The 18,449-nt window shown below is 31.5% G+C and overlaps 2 protein-coding genes across 15 annotated transcripts; one reads left to right on the top strand and one right to left on the bottom strand.

Moving 5' to 3' along the window:
- Positions 1–6,090: 6,090 nt before the first annotated feature.
- Positions 6,091–10,802, top strand: LOC137832886 (serine hydroxymethyltransferase 7-like). Of its 14 annotated transcripts, none has more exons than XR_011084632.1 (7): positions 6,109–7,361; positions 8,010–8,415; positions 9,267–9,368; positions 9,466–9,873; positions 9,990–10,061; positions 10,316–10,405; positions 10,535–10,802. XR_011084632.1 is itself a non-coding variant. In XM_068641270.1 (4 exons), exons 1-4 carry the CDS (start codon positions 6,399–6,401, stop codon positions 9,687–9,689), a joined length of 1,695 nt encoding a protein of 564 aa, XP_068497371.1. In that variant the 5' UTR covers positions 6,091–6,398; the 3' UTR covers positions 9,690–10,802. The 14 variants fall into 14 exon arrangements, 1 of the variants encoding a protein (XP_068497371.1); XR_011084631.1 differs by having other exon boundaries at positions 10,307–10,405; XR_011084630.1 differs by having other exon boundaries at positions 10,267–10,405.
- Positions 10,803–14,701: 3,899 nt separating this feature from the next.
- On the bottom strand, positions 14,702–16,444 carry LOC137832884 (uncharacterized). Its single transcript, XM_068641268.1, has 2 exons — positions 15,908–16,444; positions 14,702–15,777 (listed from the first exon to the last, which is right to left on the bottom strand). The coding sequence occupies exons 1-2, from the start codon at positions 16,256–16,258 to the stop codon at positions 15,184–15,186; spliced, it is 945 nt and encodes a 314-aa protein (XP_068497369.1). The 5' UTR covers positions 16,259–16,444; the 3' UTR covers positions 14,702–15,183.
- Positions 16,445–18,449: the final 2,005 nt, after the last annotated feature.

The following is an 18,449-nucleotide window of genomic DNA, read 5'->3' as shown; positions in this document are numbered from 1 at the left end:
CTGAAATTCAGGTTACTATATAAGGCCTTTAACTTTATCTACTTTATTTTATTTTAACTTTAAATAATAACTTCATAAAAAAAATACTTTGTGTGCGTTTATAATGATGTTAAAAAGGTTTAAGCCTTTTAACACAAGGCTGGTTATGAAACGAAGGGATTTGAAAATTTTATAAGACCACGTTTTTGGTAGTTATTGATATCAAATATACGTATTTAAGGTGGCTATATTTTATATGCATTATTGAAAGCGTGTATAGATATTTTTTGTTAAAGGGTTAATTAGTTTTGAAGTATCGTATTTTTTTCTTAGGTTCAAAGATAATTCCATTTACAAACTCTAATCCAAAAAATATAATATAAATTTTTCCATGGAATATAAAAATAAAATAAAATTGTGTGTGAACATATATTGCGTTTAGAACTTCACAAAAAAAGTTAGAGGCATGTGCATTTATTTGAACTCGTCACTTTGTGAGATAATTATACTAAAAGATACATCAACACGTGTTTGATTTTGTACTTGGTAGGCACAAGCTTAATTTGCTGAATTAATAACAAATAATAATAATAACACAATAGTTTTTTTCTTATAATTTTGCAAGTGTATAATTTTTTAAATATAATTTTAGACTATTATCTTATATGTTACAATGGTTACTTGTACTTTCATTATATGTGCTGTATCTTTCATGACAAGTGATGCTTCGTGGATGAAGGAATTTCATAACCATAATGTGTGACGCCAAGAATAAGGAAGAAAAGAAAAGGGAAAAAAAATATTGTAATTGAAGGAGAAAAATAAAAAAAAGTAAGAAAAACAAAAGTGGTAATTTTATGTGATAGGATAATAATTATAAAAAGAACTGTATGTGTACCGGTCGGCACCGGACGACCGAGGGGTTTATGTTAAATAACCTAATTAAATAAAAAATGTAGTTACACGTGGAACAAGCAATTGTAACCTCTGTTGAATGGATAAACACGTTCTTTATAACACTCTCTTGATTACAGGAAACCACCAGGCACAATCCAAAGACGACTAGGCATGTTTCTAGCCATCAGTTGCTGGGCCCACATGGCAAAAGCCCAAGTCAACATACTAAAGGGACTTCTGAAAGGAAAAAAATGTACGTTTTTTATATGATCAGAGAATTCTCACTGAGCACCATCGTTGACTTGAGCGTCGGAGTGCAATCGATCGCAAGTACCCCGCCGACCGACTGAGGCACGCATAGAGAAAAGGAAATTTGAAGAATAAGACAACCAAAAGTGAAGTAAGCATCGTGAATCAACATTACTCAGCCCCCAAGATCCATACAGGTACAGTATGTATATACGAAAATAATTACAATAATAATAATTTTCATTCATTCATATATATATATAATTTGATGAGTAATAGAAGGAAGAATTTGATGACATTTTTTGTGAACATGAATTGATAAAGCAAGGGTAAATCGGGGACTCCAATATTAACAAGGCTATTACCGTAATTGCACCACTCCTTCCTTCAAAGGACTCTCTCCGTTGCTTCATTCCGGAGGCCACCCAAGAAAAGCGTGACGCTTCACTTTCACTTTGCCACGTCATCACAAAACTCATCTCCTCTCACTCTCGCGAGTACAAAAATCAACTCCTACTTCCTCTATTTGGCGTTTACGTGTTGCTCTTCGCGCTTACGCTGGTGCGGTGCGCAGGGGAACATTGCTCTAAAGCGTGCGGAGGGGCACCAAATACACGTGCGGGAAATGGTGTAGAAGAAGTTGATTTGAACCATAAAAAGCGCTGAGTGGGACCCACACATTTAGTGGCATACGTGAAGAACAGGGACAACAAATACGAATGTAGACATACCGTATGTCATGTTCCAAATATTTTATTCTTAAAATTAAATTAGTTTGTGTTGTTGTTTCATGGTGGACCTCAAATTTTATGCATGATCCATGTTTTTCTATTTTTAAATTCTTATAGTTACCATGAACACTGGATATTGTGTGCTTGGCTGCCACAAAACGAATGTTCCAGACAAACTAACATACCGGATAAGAATTAGTCGTATGTATTGAATAATTTCGATATGGTGAATATAATCGTTTGATTAAAGATAGTTTAAATATTTTTTTTTTTTAAGAATAAATTTAAAATTTTATAATGGATAATACTTTAGATGCGATGATTGATCATGACGATGCTATCTCAATGAACTTGAGACTTGATCACTGACACTGTTTGTGGAAATTGTAAATTTTTTTGCTCTAATTGACTAGAAACTATTGTTCTGATGTGGTCAATATAGTTCTCCATCTATAATCAAAATGATAAAATTAAACAATATTGAAGGAAAAAAAATTGAGGATATTAATAAATTTGATATAAAGAGTTAATTAAAAAGAAAAAGAAGGAGAATGTATGATTGATCATGACGATGCTATTTCAATGAACTTGAGACTTGATCATTGACACCGTTTGTGAAAATTGTAAATTTTTTTCTCTAGTTGACTAAAAACAATTGTTCTGATGCGGTTAATATAGTTATCCATCTATAATCAAAATGATAAAATTAAACAATATTAAAGAAAAAAAAATTGAGGATATTAATAAATTTGATAGAAAGAGTAAATTGAAAAGAAAAAGAAGGAGAAGGTTGTGTGTTGTAAGAGAGTAGTAAAGGAGTTTGAATGGTGGGTTTTATGGATGAGATAGTTGGTGAGTAATCTTAAATCTGTTGGAAAGGAAAATGGTTGTGGTAGGTTAGGTTACATGCTAGAATAAGCCCTCACCTAACTTATGGGCCTCGAATCACCCAATTCAACCTCTTCTTTCTTCTTTTTCAACCCATCATTTATCTCTTCTCATATTCTTCTTTCTCCCTTCCCTTTCGTATCTTTCCCTGCACATTTATAACAATGGTGAAAAAGTCAGTTTTTTTTTTTTTTTTTTTTTTAAGTTTTTTAAAACAACCTTAAATGGAACATGATATTATTATATTTTTGAATAATTTCAGTTAGTTAAATTTGTATTTTTATACAATCTTTCTAATTTCATTTTTACTTTTTTCTTATCGTAATTTTATATTTTTAAGTGGGTGAGAGAATTAATGAGAAGATTCACTTGTATTTGAGGTTATAATTTTTTAAGTTATCATTAGTTTTTATTTTATTTTTTGTATTTCATTGTTTTAAAAAAAATAAAACAAATATTAGACACAATTACCACCAGTAAAATTAGGCTAATCTCCTTTACCCATTAATTTTTTTAATTTCAAATTATCTTTATTAACTTTTTTTGGATTTTCGCATCCAAAATGAGAAAAAAAGTTTTCGAATTTTAATATTTGAAAATATGTCCAAATACGACTCCAAAGGATTATATGGGAAAGACATCTCAGTTTCAAATTTTCGTATCTAAAACTATTTTATTTGTTTGTGTTGTGATATGAATATGAAGAAAAATAATTAAATGCATATCACAATTAAGCTAAAAAAAAAATTAACTATAAAAATATCACAACTTATCTTAACTAATAATATTTACTCAGAAAAAAAAAAAACCACAACCTCTTTTCTATCATATAGAAGGCTAGTCTTGGTTCACGTTCTTCTTTATGTGTTTTAACTTTTTTTTTTGATTGTTATGCGTTCATGTGCATTTTAATTTTACTTTGTGTTTCTGGAATACATGATTATTTATATGTATTCTTTTTATTTCTTACGTATTTAATAATTATTTGTGTTTTTAATTTTTAGCTTTAAATTAAGAACACGTTTTAAATGAGTAAGAACGAGAGAAACAATTTTATGTTTTAAAAAATAGACTTTATCAAACACAACAAAATCATTCAATATAATCATTAATGAATGTTACAAACTATACATTAAGTCACTCAACAATCTTAGATCCATTTTTCATGCATTAGAATGAATTGTCATAAAAAGTAAAGTAAAAAAATAAACTTTCATTTTTTAAATTAAAGAGAAATAAATCAAGTGACTCTTTACAAGCTTACAATATTTATATTTGAAAATATTTTTTTTAATTAAAACATGCATGTACTTAATCTTTATGTCATAATTAAATATCATTATCTTTTAAAGAATTTTTGTTATTAACATTTTAATATTTATTTTATCAAATTCAGATAATACAACAAAAAATTATAACACGTAAAATAAAGTAGTAACACATTTAATCTTAACTTTGCACTCAATATAATTATTTTTCTTACGTATCACATGTTACTATCAAATATTATATATATATATATATATATATAAATGTATTGTTCCTATATATTGTTGCATTGTGATTGAGAAGTTAAATTAGAAACAAGTGCACATATTACAAAGTTATATATTTATTATTTATAGAGTTATTTACTATATTTGGTTATACATAAGTTAAAGAAAGTAGTTTATTTTAAAAATCATGATATTTTTTAAGAAAAAGTCAAGGAACAATATAATATAATAGTATGACAATTTTATACACTTGTTTGGGCGTTTTCAACAAGTATTTTATCTTTTAGTTAACCTCTCACATGTTTTTGGATATTTTTATTAGGATGTCACATCCAAACTTATAAAAGAAAACTCAAAATCTATTCAATTTTTTCTCTTATGATTTCATATCTAATTATATTTTATTAGTTACAACTAGTCTAGTTTGAATTTTATATTAAAATAATTTGTTGTAATATTTAATATAACTATTTTTAGTTTTATGTATGATTTAGAATATTAAAATAAATTTAAATATTTATGTGAATCCACCTTATCAAAGTTTGAATTTGGTTGAGTACAATCTTATTTACTCGATACATGTTTTAATTTAAGTTAGTTCATTTTTAATGGATGACTTGTATGATTAAAATCTGAAAAATGTCCGTAGGTCAGATATTGAGCAGGTTGACCTTAGTCTTTTTTTTTTAATAAAGGTTAGAACATTTTTGAAGTGTATGTATAAAGACGGTAATACTCTTAAAATATTTGTATAAAAATTGAAACACTTCTATTTTATTTTATTTATTTTTATTGATAAAAAAAATTTTAAATTATTTTTCAAATAGTTACGTTAATATTATTTTTTCTATCCTAATCATATTCATTTAATTTATACTATACGAGTCGTATTTATACGTTGATTTCACAAATATCTTGACACACAAATATTAAACAAATACATTTTTTTAACCCCTATTACCAAAGTGCGTTGATGGTATCGTACCACCTATGCCTGTAATATTTACCCATTACCCACTAAAAACACTTAAATTTCTTTAATTTATATTAAAAACTTTGACTTTAGCGAAAATTCCAAGACTATAGTCATCAATTTTTTTATAATTTATTATACGTACAAATTCAGTTTAAATATAGTGGAATTATATTATTTTGACATAATTTTAGTTTAAATACACTGAAATTATACTATTTTGACATAAATTTATGAACATTTGACACAACTTACTTAATATTTTTTTTTAAATTTATTTATTTTAAGAATTAATGTGTGAAATTACACTGAATGGTAAAAAATTGCCCTATTTTTCATCCATAGTTGCATTACAAAAATGCTACACTATCCATGTCTAAATAAGTTTTTGGAGAAAATTGATCCTTCTTGATGAATAGGGTTTTCATTACTTAATTTTTATCATGTCTCTTAGCTATGGCCATAAGCCAGGTTGAATTATAAATTAAGTTTTTGATTTATTACTTATTAATTTAACAAATGCTAAAAGTTAACTGTTGATTTGTTATTATGTTTATATGAGATTATTTTATAATGTTTTATAATTATTGAACCAATAGGTGATTAGGTAGATTAAACAAAATTATAATTCCAAGAAAGAAATAATATTGTTTAAGAAACATCTGGATAATGATATTGAAAAATAATGGAGATTCATGTTTTCATACAGTCAATATAGTCTCATATTATTCAAAAGTCGAGATCAATGATAATTTATATACTTATTCATTTCATCAAAATAATTTTTAAAAATAAAATTGTAACGAAACACCAACTTTCAGATATTATCTCAACCGATTTTAAAAGTAAAAAAAATATTGAGATTAATTTTATTTTTGAAGAAAGAAAGAAAATATTGATAAATTAAGCTTATGCAGCAGCGTCCAGATACATTCTCATCCTTCTGTCAAACCCTCACCCATTTCATCTTCTTCCAATTCGATTCCCAATTTCCAATTAGGGTTAGGGCTTTCAATGACCGTTTCTTCTTCTTCTTCCCCTTCACAATCCCTAATCCACCGCCGCTGCTATTCCCTCTGTCTTCCGCCTCCCTGTGGTTGTGGTTGTTGCTGTTCTTGTTGCTGTTCTTAGGGATTATTAGTTACTATATTAACGTATCCTATTGTTTCAGTATCTTCTTCTTCAATGGACCTCTCTCACTCTCAATCCAACTTGTCCCTCGGATTTTCCTCCTCTCACGCCTCGCCGCCTCGCCGTTCCGACCCGCCGGTGCCGCTGCAGCTGCTGGAACCGCCGCACGCGCCGGAGAACGGAAGCTTAGATGTCGAATCGGATGACGACGACGACAAAGAAGTGGAGGAGTTTCGAATTCTGGGCCACTCAATGTGCCTGAAGAGGCGAAGAGATTGCGACTCCTCGTCCTCCTCCTCCACGAAGAGGGTTTCGGTGGATCCCGATCTCGACGGGCGTAAGGCTGCCGTGCGCGCGTGGGGCTGCCAACCGCTCTCAGTCGCGGACCCTGACATCCACGAGATAATGGAAAAGGAGAAGAAGCGGCAATATCGCGGGATTGAACTCATAGCGTCCGAGAATTTCGTGTGCAGGGCCGTGATGGAGGCGCTGGGAAGCCACTTGACGAATAAGTACTCTGAAGGAATGCCCGGTGCGCGATATTACGGCGGTAATCAGTACATCGACGAAATCGAAACGCTCTGTTGCGGACGTGCGTTGAACGCGTTCGGTCTCGATCCCAAGTGTTGGGGGGTGAACGTGCAACCGTATTCGTGCACCTCTGCGAATTTCGCTGTCTACACGGGGCTGTTGTTGCCCGGCGATCGTATCATGGGGTTGGATACCCCTTCTGGAGGGAACACTAGTCACGGTTACTATACCCCCAATGGGAAGAAAGTTTCCGGGGCTTCTATTTTCTTCGAGAGCTTGCCTTACAAGGTGAACCATCAAACGGGTTATATTGATTATGATAAGCTTGAGGAAAGGGCGCTTGATTTTCGCCCCAAGATACTTATATGTGGTGGGAGTTCATATCCCCGAGAGTGGGATTATGCGAGGTTTAGACACATTGCGGATAAGTGTGGAGCTGTGTTGTTGTGTGACATGGCACAGATTAGTGGCATAATTGCGGCCAAGGTGTGAAATATATTCCTACTCCTACTCCTTAAGTAAACCTTTTTTTATCCATATATGTTGTTCGTAGTTGCTAGTGAAAATTAGTCACATGTTCTTGCTGGTTTTGGACTTCTCGTAGCAACTCTCTCTGTGTGTATGGAAGTGCTACATAGAGTGTAAGTTTTTGAGACATTGTCTCTGGGCTGGTGTTATACTAGAGATTTGGGTATTATGGGGTGCCTCAGTCTTACATCGAGTAGTATGTGTTGGATTGAGCGCAACAGGACAATTGATAGTACCATCTGCATCAATATGGAATGTTGAGTAGAGTATTTAAGTGTGGTTAATTTGAACTAAAGCCAGAGTTTTTTTTATGATTTATAAAATATAAGGCATTTGGATATGAACTGAGAATTCTAATTAGTTTTTGTGAAGATGCCACTATTTATATCCCCAAGGTCTTTATTATTTTTAATGAGTTTTACCAAGCATTGGAATAAAACTTTAGGCTTGCTGAATTAAATGTCTTCTAAACTTAATTCTTAGGTCATATTCTGGAATTCATGGATAAGATGGTTTCAGTCCATTATTGTCTCTTGGAAAATATCCAATAGTTGATTAGCCATCAATTTTGAAGTAATGCTAATTATTGTGATGTTGTCTTTTCAGGAGTGTGTGAATCCTTTTGATTATTGTGACATTGTTACTTCGACAACTCACAAGAGTCTTCGAGGTCCAAGGGGGGGCATAATATTTTATCGGAAAGGTTCAAAGCCGAGGAAGAGAGGGATTCTTCTAAGTCAGGGTCATGAAAGTGATCAATATGACTTTGAAGAAAAGATAAATTTTGCTGTTTTTCCATCGTTGCAAGGGGGCCCACACAATAACCACATCGCTGCACTTGCTATAGCTTTAAAACAAGTGGCTACTCCTGAGTATAAGACATACATGCAGCAGGTGAAGAAGAATGCTCAAGCTTTAGCATGTGCTTTACAGAGAAGAAAATGCCGTTTAGTAACTGGGGGCACGGACAACCATTTAATACTTTGGGATTTAAGGCCCCTGGGATTGACAGGTATTGTATGAGCATGCCGTATTTTTATGATATATTGCTAATTTCTTTTTTATCTGTTTAATGCCTTTGTGTCCGTTAGACTCAACTAGTTTGGATGTTGGCTGCATTGCATTGATTTTTTAGTCTAATCTTTTAGATTCTTTGACGTTTTATGTTTTAACATTACATTTCTGTAATGGGCATATGATTTTTTATAGAAAGAGTAAGAGTTTCCTGAATGGGTTGGCCCCAAAGAGCCTGAGCTGCGTACTAGTCTGAAGCAGGTCAGCTGCTTCATTGAGAGAGGTGGCCAATGAAAATATTAGTGAAATGTAAAGTCAATTGTAATGGCAAATTCTTTTATTGTCAGAGGAGGTTTGCTGCATGGTTCCGTCAACACCATGGGCTCTAAAAAAAGAAAAATAATTTTTTGGGTACAACCATTGATTGTAATATTTTTTTGCCATGGTATTTTCCAATATTTTCTTTGGTCTTTCTTGCACTGCACCCTGTTTTAATTGGATTATCTATTTGTTTATGTTTTTCCTGCACATTTTGAAATAACCTTACGTGAGTTACATTATATTTTTACGTGCAGAAAATTTTCTCTTGGATACATTTTTCTGGACATCTTTTCTTAAATGTTAGCAAATTTACTTTGAGCATTCACTGCCAAACATGCATTTTTGGTATATCATCATTGGTGTTATGGTTGTCTGTAGACTTTTGCTTTGAGTTTTGAATGGCACTTATTGGTCATCTTTTATGCAAATCCTATTGTTCAAGATTGACAATTAATGAAATTTGATTATTTTATTTTTTCTATATGGTAAGAAGTTCTAACTCTAAGCATCATTTTTTGGTGCTTGTAGGTAAATTTTACGAGAAGGTCTGTGAAGCATGTCATATTACATTGAATAAAATTGCTATTTTTGGTGACAATGGAACTATAATTCCCGGAGGTGTAAGAGTTGGTGAGTAATAGTCTATTATGCCAGAACCTTTTATTCTTTGCATGTTTAGAATATTTAATTGTTCACGAGAGAATTTTTTTTGCTGTATGTTATTCAGGTACCCCTGCTATGACGTCAAGAGGGTGTGTGGAACCTGATTTTGAGACAATGGCTGATTTTCTCATTAGAGCTGCACAGATTGCAAACACACTACTGAGGGAGCATGCGAAACTGCAGAAGACAGCATTTAAGGGACTTGACAGCAATAGGGACGTTGTTGAGCTCCGAGCACGGGTTGAAGCTTTTGCAACTCAGTTTGCTATGCCCGGTTTTGACATTTGAGCATGATGTGGCTTGTAAATTGCCATTATTGATTATTTATATATGCTACGATGGTGGGTCGTCGAGCCTGCTTTTTACAAAAGCACAGCTTGTGCATATATTTTGTGGAGTTCCTTTCCTCCCTGCGTTCTATGCAGTTGTCAGGTTTTCACATGCTGCAATCTGGTGCAAGTCTGTACATAAGGTACTGCGTACTTCTGTTGAGGTTTCTTTTGGTGATCAAGTATCTTGTTCCTACCTTGGAGGTGTCACCATCCAGCTGAATGCATCAAGTTAAAGCTATTATAGTGTTTGGAACAGGGATTCTTGATCAACCAATCCGAGTACAGAGTTCTTCTGGTGAATCTACAGAAAATAATTTCTCTAATAGAGGTTAGACACCTTGAATTCTTTTAGCTGCTGTTTGATGCTTAAAGCAATGTTATTAATCCTATTTTTTGTCATCTATATATTCCCCTTTTGAGATCATATTTGTACTCATTTTCGTCAATACCTTACCGTGTTAATTGTTAAAATATATAGTGACATAGTAAATATTTGATTGCTTTGTATTTGCAATTTTCTTTCTCTCGAAAAGAAAGGTTAGTTATTCTTTCTGATAAAGTTGGGAATGAAAGATATTTCAGAAACGCCCGAGTTCATAGGCAAGTTCTGTCAGTGCGGCTTGTCTGGTGTACTCGGCGCTGGAATTAGAGTGCCTCCGGTGCTGTCACAAGGTTCCTATATTTATGAAGTTGAATACATATCACTTTCTATTTTTTTGGTTTGTGTAGTTCCTGTTTGTTACCTACTGTAAATCTTTGGGATTAAACCGTCCCTTTTTCTCATGCTTTTGTGGTTTGCAGATATCTTCTCAAACCATATAAGTGTGGGTTCGTGCCATCAAATCTTGGGGATTAGGCCATTTATCTCACTTGGTAATGTAAGAATGTTGCATATTCTGTGATGGGTGTAATTTTTTTGTTCGTTAAAATTCACCTACGACTTACTTAAAAAAGGATGGTTTAATTCTTCTCTAGGGGGGTTTTAAATCGGTGTGAATTAACTGATAATGTGTTAGAACTTTCTGTAGTTAACACTTTTCAAATAATGTTACTATTTCTTCCAATTTAATTCATCTCAATTTTTTAAATCTATAATTATAATAATACTTAACTTCTAAAGATGTTTGCATTACAATGGAAGTAATGCAATTTTTGTGTTTAAAATCGTGCATATATATAAAGAATTATAAACAAAACATTTAATTAAGAGTTATATGGAATGATGAAAGTTTACTGTTTGAACTGGACATTGATATTTTTTATATTGGAAAAAAATATTAAGCAAATTTCATAATTCTCCAGTGAAGAAAACCTTTTCAAAATCATATTTAAGATCTACACTTTAATTTGAATATAAAATATTATTTCGAACACATTTAGTTCTTAGTTGGATTCAGTGTCGAACAATTATTTTTTTTAACAAATTGTGTTCAAATTAAGCTTTATGTGTTATTGTAACTTTGCAAATTAGTTATGTTTATTTTTTTCTTGTTTGCAACTATTATTTCTTTTACATTGACACCAATTGTTATTCTTTATGAATAGTTTATTAAAAAAAAGTTCTCGTGCTGATTCAATCAACAACATTAATTAGATTTTTTTTGTCAATGTTAATCGGGAATTTTTGTCAATCAACGTTAATTAAAAAGTCAACAATTTTTTTTTTCAATCAATATCTTGAAAATTAAAAAAAAAAAATTCAATCAATTGTATTGTAAAAATAACCTATTGATATCATCCTTATCAATTAAAACCATATTTTGTCTACATTAATCAAGATATTTTTTGTGAACAATCAGTTGAAAAAATCACGAGGAACTTTCATAAAAAAAATTAAAATTGACTAAAACAATATTCAAAATTAATCTTTTTAAATTATTAACAATTATTTTTGGACTATTTATTTTTAGATTGTTAGAATTAACTAAAAAGATGAATTTCACAATAAACAATGAAGGTTTTATATATTATAATAATGAATATTTTATATATTATAATAATTAGTAATGTATAAGGGAGTATGAGAATTAAGTGAATTACTGCGGTAAGATTGGTATGTATTTATAGTTTTTTTTCGAACTTGAACTGATGTATTTAAATATTTTTACAATAAATAAGAGACTTTATTGAAATATTTGTCATTCAATTAATTATTACCATATAAATATTTAAGTTATAGGGTTGGATTTGATTTAATTTGATTCAACTATGTCCAATTCTATCCATTGAATTGTATAGCACTCAATTTAATTGAAATTTGTATTATTATACATATTTTCCTAATAAATATGAATAATGAAATAAATATTGTTAAAATTGATAATTGTAATTTCTTTTTTTCCTTTGTTTGAAATGTTAAAAGACTCATACATTTACTATCTTCATGGAGAAGTCATTTAGTCAAGATGCATTTTTTTATAAGTGTTTAGTAAGAAGAAACATGTTACATAAAATATTTTGAAATTCAAATCAAATAAGAAATAATTAAAATAATAAATACACAATAATTTAATGGTATATATATATATATATATATATATATATATATATATATATGATAATATTATCATCATATATTCATATTTTTTAATGAATTCTTTATTAAAAAAAACAAGTACGTATACTAGAAAGTTTCAATCCCAAAATAATGTTTTTTTTTCTAGTAAAGAATTCCCTTTTATCAATGGTGAAGATTGCTTTTGTTAGTATACGTAGCTTTTTTCTACTAAAATTTAAAATATTAATATAAATATTAAAGATATACGTTATTAACATGCATTAATACTACATTTCACTATGAGTACTAAAATAATTGTTTGCGTTGAATATAATTTCACATCGCTTAGGAGTTAAGTTATGAACAACTTATATATTCTTTCTTTTTCTAACACACTGAAATGTCTTTTAAAGACAAAATCGTAATGGAGCATCAATATCCAAAATAACAATACTTATGATATATCTTAAACTTGAGATCTGAAGAATTGGTATATATTACATTATTAATGAAAATTAATACAGACTTACCAATGTACTTGTTTGTGAAATATAACTTTATTTTACTTTTGATATTTACAAGTTTTTGTTTGACTTTTGATCCTTGTTAAATCTCCTTTTTTTTTGTCTTACTTCTGCTTCTTTTTTGTTACTCCTTTTATAATATTGTCTTTTTTAAATTACTGACTTTGCGCTAAAAGCAAATGATTTACGCAAAACGACAAAATGATTTTTTTTATAGGAATTAAAACAAAATAATAAGGAATCGAACAATTTTTTACATAATCAAAAGTGAAGCAAACTATAATTAAAAAAAATAATGGATACTATCAATATTACCAATTATGGTATTATTTATATAGTCTCACATAGTTAAGAGATTAAGAAGGATTTATAATTTTTTTTCTTTTCCAATCGACTAAAATATTTTTTAAAGACAAAATTGTAACGAAACATCGACTTCCAAAACAGACATTACTTTAGATACAATGATTAACGTTAGTGATATTATCTTTTGGACTTGAGTTCGGGACCGTATTCCGCTGTGAAAACGAAAATGTGTCTCAAATCCCAAAATTCACTCCCCTTACATAATATTTTCTTATACGATAAATTTAATTAGAGAAGTTATTAAAATGAATTATAAGTTAAGGAGTATGATAAATTTTGTAAATTAAATTAAAAAGGCGTGATAGTTTTATGAGTAATAAAAAGTAATTGTGTCTGCCACTACTGCTTTTGAATGGAGTGAGTCACAAAGGTGTTGCTTATTGTTATCTTTTGGTTGTTAAAGACAAAAACGTGTTTTACTATTTTTTACAAATGAATCAATCTTATTATACTTGTCATAACAAGACACAATTTGTCGTTTCCATTCTCACTTCTTGTCTTTAACAAAACCTCTTTTAGTCAAATGAATTTTGGTATTTGTTTGTTCCATTAAAAGTTGATTTTGTTTGCTGAGTTTCTCTCTATGTCCAGCAGCCACCCAACATAATCCTGTTTTCTATGTTACAATAATTACTTTTGACTTTTAACACATCAAAATCTTCTCTTTTGTTGCTTCTGAAATATCAACTACCATAATTTCAAACCCTAAACCCTAAATTCTAAACTATATTCAGCACATACTTTAAACCCTAGTTTTTCTTTAGGCTTTCTAAGTGTGGCACACTCATTGTTTTCTTGGACAACCTTTTTCTCTTCCTCTGTCTTAACCATGTCGGATTGTGTTCTGTTAACCTTTACTTTAATTTGCGGAAAGCCTACATCACATTTGTTTGCCGTACAATTTTTGTTTCCCTTGCTTATAATTACAACACCCCTTTTCAAAAGTCAATACACTATACCAAGATAATAATTTCATTCTTATGTTTAAAACACATTCAAAATGTAAGTTTTTACAACTGGAAATTGAAATGCACTAGTTTATAATTTTAAAATTGTTCTATTTTAGCATAAAATTGTTATTGTTTCTTTTTCTAGTTGTAATCTGGTACATGGTTGTGAATAAATCACGTATGTTTCAAAATTACTTTCGAGAGCAAATATGTTAATGAAAAATGTTATACAACTGCAAATTGAAATGCACTAGTTTATAATTGTGATTTGATCAATATAATTTCAAAATTCTCCCATTTCAGTACAAAATTGTTTTTCTTTGTAGTTGTAATATGATGCATAGTTATCAATTTATTATTACTCTATATAATGAATGAAATTAAGCAGCAAAGACAAAAGGGTCTGTTCTGTAATCAACATTGTTTATTGGTTTAGGATAGTTAGAATGTGAGTACCTGAACAAGTCACCATATTTTGAACCAACAGAAAATTCACAAGATTTAAAAGCTTTATTCAGGATAACTCTGCACAACCCTTAGAATACAAAACTGTGATACAGTGAACCCTTGGAATAAAAAGCTGTGATACAGTGAACAGAAACAGAATAGAATAAACTGATGTTTGGATTAGTTGGTTCATAAAAAAAAGATTCTCATTGACTCCAGAGGTATATTTTAAATGAACAACTGAGATATGCTTTCTGATCCAGCAGGATAAAGAAAAAGCATCATTTAACCCCAAAAGAACAAAAAATAAAGGAAAAGTAGCTCTTTATCAAAATACCATCTTCTTTGGAATTTTTTGCCACTTCCTTTCCCTTGGATAGAAAGCTGTTTCTTTCTCATGAAGTCACCAGCTTCTTATGGAAGAATAGTCCTAAATAGTAATGTTGCTTTTCTTCAAAGCAAGAATCTCATTCTTGCAAAATTTTCTGAAACTTCTTCAAGGCTTAACAAATGGCCTAGCTTTCACTAATCAATGATCTATCAGTAAGGAAACTTGAAAAAAAATAAAAAGAAAGACCAAAGTTTAATGCATGAAAAAGGGGATGAAAACATTTCTTTTCCCTCTTGCTATGTCTGAGTATATCCATTTTTTTCTGGTTTTCTTTTCTACCTATGGCTGCACATGTCCAAAAGCTTCTTCCTTCCTTCCACTATTTCATCAAAGAAATCATCAAGTTGCCCCGTTATTGTCTCCACCCCACATCTCAACAACCCAAAGCAACTCTTGACATTGTCAACTTTTTCTTGGATCTCAGCATGCTCTTCTTCATAGCCTGCAATTCTCTCCAACTCCACTTTCAGTTCCTCCATGGCACTCTTTGCTTGTTGGAACTCAAACAGCACAATCCCTGGCTGCCCTTCTATCTGCTCTATATCCTCTGCCACTTTCTGCTGCAACATGGCCATTGAAACCATCAACCCTGATCCAAAAACCATGTGTCCCTCGTACCCTTGGTGAAAGCAAGAGGAGGACCAACAGTATGCAAGCCCGCAAAGCAGAATCATCAGAAGCAGTGAACTCACACTCCTCATTGCATAGAGCACCCCTCTGAATCCACTGAATCCATTCAACTTCGATTCCATTGAGATGTTCTGAATCAAACATTGAGCCAACGGTTCTATCCTTGTTTCCATCAAACTCTTGTTTTCCTCTTCCAGTCCTAGAATCTCCCTTTGACACACATTTATTGCCCGAACAACCTGTATCAGAATAGACCCATTAAACAAGTTGGTTTTTTTTTTTCCATCAAAATGTATTTCCTAAACTTTAAGATTAGTAGGGTGAATAAAAATGTGCATATATAGTATCAGAGTTGGTAAGCATAGCAACCTGACGTGAAAGTTCTGGAGTAAAATGGTGATAATCATCCAAAGAAGAAGCTATGTTAGAGGCAGCTGAGTAATAATTCTCCATTCCAGAAATGGCTGATTTGAGAACATGACAAGCATCCCAAAGCCTGGAGCTTTCGTCCATGTATTCATCCAACCATTTGCCTCCAACAGGCAACCGAAGCTTGCGGACCAAAAGGGTTAGCTGGGAATGAAAGGAGTGGAGAGAGGAGAAGACCTGTGAAAGGAATTGGATGGACATGAAGGTGGGGGAGATGAAGGATTGGTGGAGTTCATTGAGTCCTTGTGTGAGTAAGTTGTAGAAGCCAGTCACAGAAGAGTTAGTGGCCATAATGCAGAAGGTGAGGGAAAGTTGATGGAGATTGATGGATATATATAATTGGAAGATTGAGGCATTGAGAGAAGTGAAGTGAGGGTAGCTTAGGAGCTCAGGTTTGTATGGTGGAAGGCTCCTGTTGGGTGCAATTATGGTTGTTTCCCAAACAGTGGAGGGGATGATTGGGAATCTGCTTTTCAATTAACCTCACAACTTTTTTTTTGCCTTCTCTTGTTATTCTTAGAAGTGAAGTAGAGAAATGATACATCGACAACTTGCACTAGTCTATAATCCAGTCTATTTGTCTAAAATTTCAATTTTTTATTAAATGACGAAAATACCTTCTTTTCATATCATGGATCATAAATTATATACTGGAACAAGTTATCAATGTATCATTAGTGTGATCTATGATATGAAAAAAGAAGATATTTTCGTAATTTCATCTAAAAAAAATTGAAATTTTAAACAAATAGATGGGGTTGTAGACTGGTGTAAGTTGTCGATGTATCAGATGATGTTGAAGGAGTAAGATGGTGTTTGTTAAGAAGAAGTGGTAGAAAGGAATATTAACAATGTGGGAGGTGTTCATATAAGATATGTTGGATTGTGTTTGTGTTGGGTTAAAGTGTTTGTTTGACTACTTTGACTGAGATTCTGCTTCTCATTTTTCCATTTTGATTTGGTTCCTTTTTGGTTTTGTTTTCTTAAAGAAGGTTGTACATAGTTCCATTTTGGTTCTTTTCAAAAGAGAAGTGAAATGATAAGGCTATTTTACACATTACTATGCAGATTCTTCTTTCTCCTTTAGGACCCAACATTCTATATCTCGTTTGCATCAAATATTATATATAATGCCAAACATGTTGCCAACCATATTCTTCTAACTCTTCTTTCTTCTATTCCATGGACCATTCTTTCTGTTACTCGCATTATTATTGCAAACAAAATCTGCCAGCTGGAAGCTCATCATCTTCACTTTATCTGGGGCGACCAAATCAACCTCAAATTCTCACCTTCTTATATTCACTCATCAATTTTCCAATGCAAACAAAAATCATCATTTCTCATCTCAAAACCCCTATACCACCCTTCAACAGCAAAGATAGATTCAGAGTTAAGTTTAAGTTTCATCTTCTGTAGATAAAAAAGTTTTGTTAGTGAGTAACAAAGTTGAACAACAGTACTGACCAGTACGATCGGGTCGAAGTTCAGTATCCGGTGTAGATCGATCGAGACCATCTCATCCAAACAGAAGAAGACTGATCAACTAATTAAAGATTAAACATTAAATAGTACATTCTTAATTACATATTAAATTCTTAATCAAGCCCAATAATGAATGATGCATAATAATTATATAAATAAGCACAGATCCTAAATCATCTAGTACTAAATACTGAGTGTCGAGTGCCGAAGTTTGACTTGAGTGTCGGAGTGTCTTTTGTAGGTACCATCCGAGCTCGGAATTCACGGAAACGAGAAGTGAAAGAGCGAGAGTTGCAGAAGTTTGTTCGAGAGAAAAGAGTGAGGTGCAGGCCAATCGACCGACCGAAAAGTGGTTCAATAGTTCTATTGGTTCCAATCCCGTTTGAGAATTTGACCCCGATTTAAGTTATGGTGCATTTTTCATTTCAACTATACATAAAACTTTTGTAATTTTTTCTTTGATTTATTTCACCAAACCATTGCAGAATTTAAGAAGAAGATAGAGAATGAAAGTATATCTAGAAAGAGGAACACTTTAATCGCTCTTTCCATTTGATTAGCCCCATTTTAAGGGCAAATGCAACCTTTAAAGGATACCATATCACAGATTCAAATATTCACCAATATTAGTCTTGTATTATAAAATTTCCCTACTTCTTAATCATATAGTCTTTGTTAAGGGTATCTAAATTAAATATGTTAAGTCTCCATATCAGCTAGTCATTATCCACAAATTTATGGTTAGTTCTAAGTAATTAATTCATTAGTTCATTCAATTTTTTATTCTAATTTGGATGATATCTCTTGCAACATTCGTATGTAGATTTTTGTTCATGTCTTAGACTCTTAGCAGATTCCAAATCAGATAATAATGATTTGCATGTCTGAGACATTTTTTTTTGCAATGGTCAAATAAAGCACTTTTAGCCAATAATGTATGGAATTCAGGTACTTATGTGCTTATAAGACAATGACGGATTATTCTTTTCTCATATCA

This window comes from Phaseolus vulgaris, chromosome 6 (assembly GCF_000499845.2).
Source record: "Phaseolus vulgaris cultivar G19833 chromosome 6, P. vulgaris v2.0, whole genome shotgun sequence".
In the NCBI taxonomy this organism is placed as follows: Eukaryota; Viridiplantae; Streptophyta; class Magnoliopsida; order Fabales; family Fabaceae; genus Phaseolus; species Phaseolus vulgaris.
The sequence above is the reverse complement of the archived record's forward strand: the minus strand, read 5'-3'. Positions and strand labels throughout refer to the sequence as shown.